General features: G+C 40.7%; 1 protein-coding gene across 1 annotated transcript; it reads left to right on the top strand.

Annotated features, from left to right (window-relative positions):
- The first annotated feature begins 11 nt into the window (after positions 1 to 11).
- On the top strand, positions 12 to 2,580 carry LOC106528562 (otopetrin-2). The gene is made up of 5 exons (XM_014023767.1): positions 12 to 122; positions 215 to 273; positions 1,183 to 1,325; positions 1,425 to 2,251; positions 2,335 to 2,580. Exons 1-5 carry the CDS (start codon positions 21 to 23, stop codon positions 2,503 to 2,505), a joined length of 1,302 nt encoding a protein of 433 aa, XP_013879221.1. The 5' UTR covers positions 12 to 20; the 3' UTR covers positions 2,506 to 2,580.
- Positions 2,581 to 3,309: the final 729 nt, after the last annotated feature.

Raw genomic sequence — 3,309 nt, 5'->3', positions numbered from 1 at the left:
TTGGAATCCTCAGCATCATCATGGATATTTTCAAGATAGCCAACTATGTGGGATATGTCCACTGTGATCCCGCTGTTAATGTTGCATTCCCCGTGGTGCAACTTGTCTTTGTTATTGTACAGGTATGACTAAAAACAAACAATGGATACATGAAATACATTATCCATTTATGATGGCTTCAGAATATTAAGCTAACCATTTATTGAACTTGCAGACATACTTTCTGTGCATCCATTCAAAAGATTGTGTGCAGCTGCAGAGGAACCTTTCACGGTGAGTGATTCCATCTTTCTTTTATTCTGTTTTGTCCCTATGATCTCTGAGTGTGCTACACAACTGAGTGCAAAAAGAGGCTAAATCAGGGCTATTCAACTAAATTGCTCCAGGGGCCACAGTTACTGCAGGCCAACAGCTGAGGGGCCGAACGTCCAGCAGTTAAAGTCATTATGTAAATAAACCAAGTTTTATAAAGATCTGTTACCTTTTGAAATAGTTTATTTTGCTGCACCCTATGTAATAAAAGTAGTGATAATAAAACAAAAATAACACATTATGCCGCTTATTTACCGCAAATAATATTTGGACATCTCTGACTTGCCAAAGTTTTAAACCAATTTTATTTTCACTTTCATAGTTTTATCTTCAACTGCTTGCAGTTTTGTCTGTCTTGGGTGTTCATTGAAATGGTTTTTACCAGCCTGTAGCCAAGATTCTGACATTTCTATTGATTCCAAACATGTCTATGTCTAACTAAAATAACTTACTTATTCAAGTAGAAAACCAGGGATTTGGGCTTAAGAGATGAATGAACCAATTTGCGGGCTAAACTTCGGTCACCACATCCGGTCCGCGGGCCGCCAGTTGGATAGCCCTGGGCTACATGTTTCTTATAATGCATTTAGGATATTTATTAATTTATTTTTAAAATATTTTACTTTATGAAATGTACAACCCATTATTTCCATATAACAGAAATAGCCACTTTTTCTATTTGCTTTATCTCAAACCCTATTTCTGTTGCAAAATTAACTGATTTAACAAAAAAAAAATTTTTCAATCTTAAGTGTCAAAAGCAACACTTTTTAAAATGTTGTTAGCACTAATTTTAGATGATGTGCCCTGATGGAGGAACTGTTGGTGATTTATTTTTTGTAGTTTAATTTTAGTTTTTTCTTGTTTCAGCTGTGGCCTGATGCTCACACTCTCTACAAACCTGGTTATTTGGATGGCTGAGGTCACTGAGGAGTCTCTTCACCAAACAACGGTGCCCCAACACCCGACTAACGTCACGCAACACTCAACACGGGACCTGTACATCAGTAGAAGTGACTGAAACAGACCAAGAAGGAAAAATACATCTAATAGTCATTAGGGTATCCCTAGAATAACACTTTACTGTTTTTGTGCCGTTTCCTGTCTCACAGATGGTTATGGAGATGATTCCTGTAAATGCAGCCACACTTCATGCAGTCTCTTCAAGGCGGTCTACTACTACCTGTACCCCTTCAATATCGAGTACTGCCTCTTTGCTTCAGCCATGGCCTACGTTATGTGGAAGAATGTAGGGCGAGTCTCACCTGAATTCAGCCACCACACCAAATTTAGTCTCAGGAACATCTTKGTTGGTCCAGTTATGGGGCTAGTCATGGTGGTCGCAGGCCTGGCGACATTCACTTTGTATGAAATTGAAATGAATACCAACTACAACGACCAGGAGGGCAGAGACAATGCAGTTATGATGCACTTTGTCATGAATATAGTCATTGTGACATCGATGTCGCTCTGCACCATTGTCGGCTGTGCCATCTTCAGGGTAGAACACAGGGAGCACAGCACAGAGAAGAACCCCATCCGCAGCCTGGACGTAGGGCTGCTGGTGGGATCCTCGCTGGGCCAGTTCATCATCAGCTACTTCTCCATCGTTGCAATGGTAGCAACCGGAGCCAACAGCTACCTGAACAGGCTCAACCTGACCTGGGGTTTGGTCATGGTGGTCCAGCTTGGCCTGCAGGATTGTTTCATAATTGAAGGCCTGCACAGAGAGCCCTTCCATGAAGCGGTGGTAAATCCATATGTGACAAAAACAAGCAAAGATGGGGGCAACCTTGAAAAAACAGACACGGAGAAAAAAGCCGAACCCGACGCTGAAGCACAGAGCCACGGTGGGACGGCGGAGAACCACCACAGACTGTTGTGGAAGCGGCGGGTGCTGAGGGAGGTCTGTGCCTTTCTGCTGCTGGGCAATGTCATTGTGAGTATTTTTCACCGTCACTCCCTTAAACTCAATGTTTCAGACTGACTGAATACTAAACGTTTTGTTTGTGTCTTCCACAGCTGTGGGTGATGCCCGCATTTGGTGCTCGTCCCCAGTTTGACCACGACGCTGAAACCGAGTTCTATCAGTTCAACACGTGGGCTACTATTGTGAACGTGGGTCTTCCTTTTGGCATCTTTTACCGCATGCATTCAGTCGGCAGTCTCTTTGAAGTGCTCCTGAACTCCTAAACGCAGTGGTTCCCAATCCTGCTCCTCGAGTACCCCTATCCAGCATGTTTTAYTWGTTTCCCTGCTATKCAGCAGGTCTTCMKAAGATTGTTAATCACYCATTCWCTCAAACCAGATGTGTCAAATCAGGGAAACATCTAAACATGCAGGAAAGGAGTCCTTGAGGACAAGGGTTTAGAATCACTGCTTTAATACATGTTATCTGATTTATTATTTACAAATGAAAGAATCAATGGCTTCCAGAGGCAGTACTAAAAACACAAAACTGAGTCAATATTATATTYTGAAAATGTCTCATCAAACTCAGGGAAGCTCTTGAGGTGTTGGTCAACATTTAGAGCAGTGATTTTTAGATATTTCTCTGATTTGACACACCTKGTTTGAATGAATGAGTGATTAACAATCTTCTGAAGACCTGATGAATAGCAGGGAAACAAGTAAAACATGCTGGATAGGGGTACTTGAGGATCAGGATTGGGAACCAACAGTAYGGGAAGCTCTTGGACTTCATCAAACTCTTGTGTACAGACTGTGTTTTAAACGTTTGAAGTAGAGACTGACAAAAGATTTTTATAATTTTGTTGTTTCATTGTGTATGATCCACATGCAACAAGTTAATGTATTCAAAATGTTCTTGTCAGACTTCAAATTAATAATATAATGTTTAACGACACAAAATCATAACTTGTATAACTCGATTCCATATTTTGTATATAAAAAATGTGAATGTRTTGTGAAGCATGTGTTGACAAACCAATAAATGTGTTAAAAATTTTTTTGTTAATGTCAATTTTTTTGTGACAA

This window comes from Austrofundulus limnaeus, unplaced genomic scaffold (genome assembly GCF_001266775.1).
Source record: "Austrofundulus limnaeus strain Quisiro unplaced genomic scaffold, Austrofundulus_limnaeus-1.0 Scaffold389, whole genome shotgun sequence".
Classification (NCBI taxonomy): Eukaryota; Metazoa; Chordata; class Actinopteri; order Cyprinodontiformes; family Rivulidae; genus Austrofundulus; species Austrofundulus limnaeus.
This window is presented reverse-complemented; position numbering and strand designations above follow the sequence as displayed.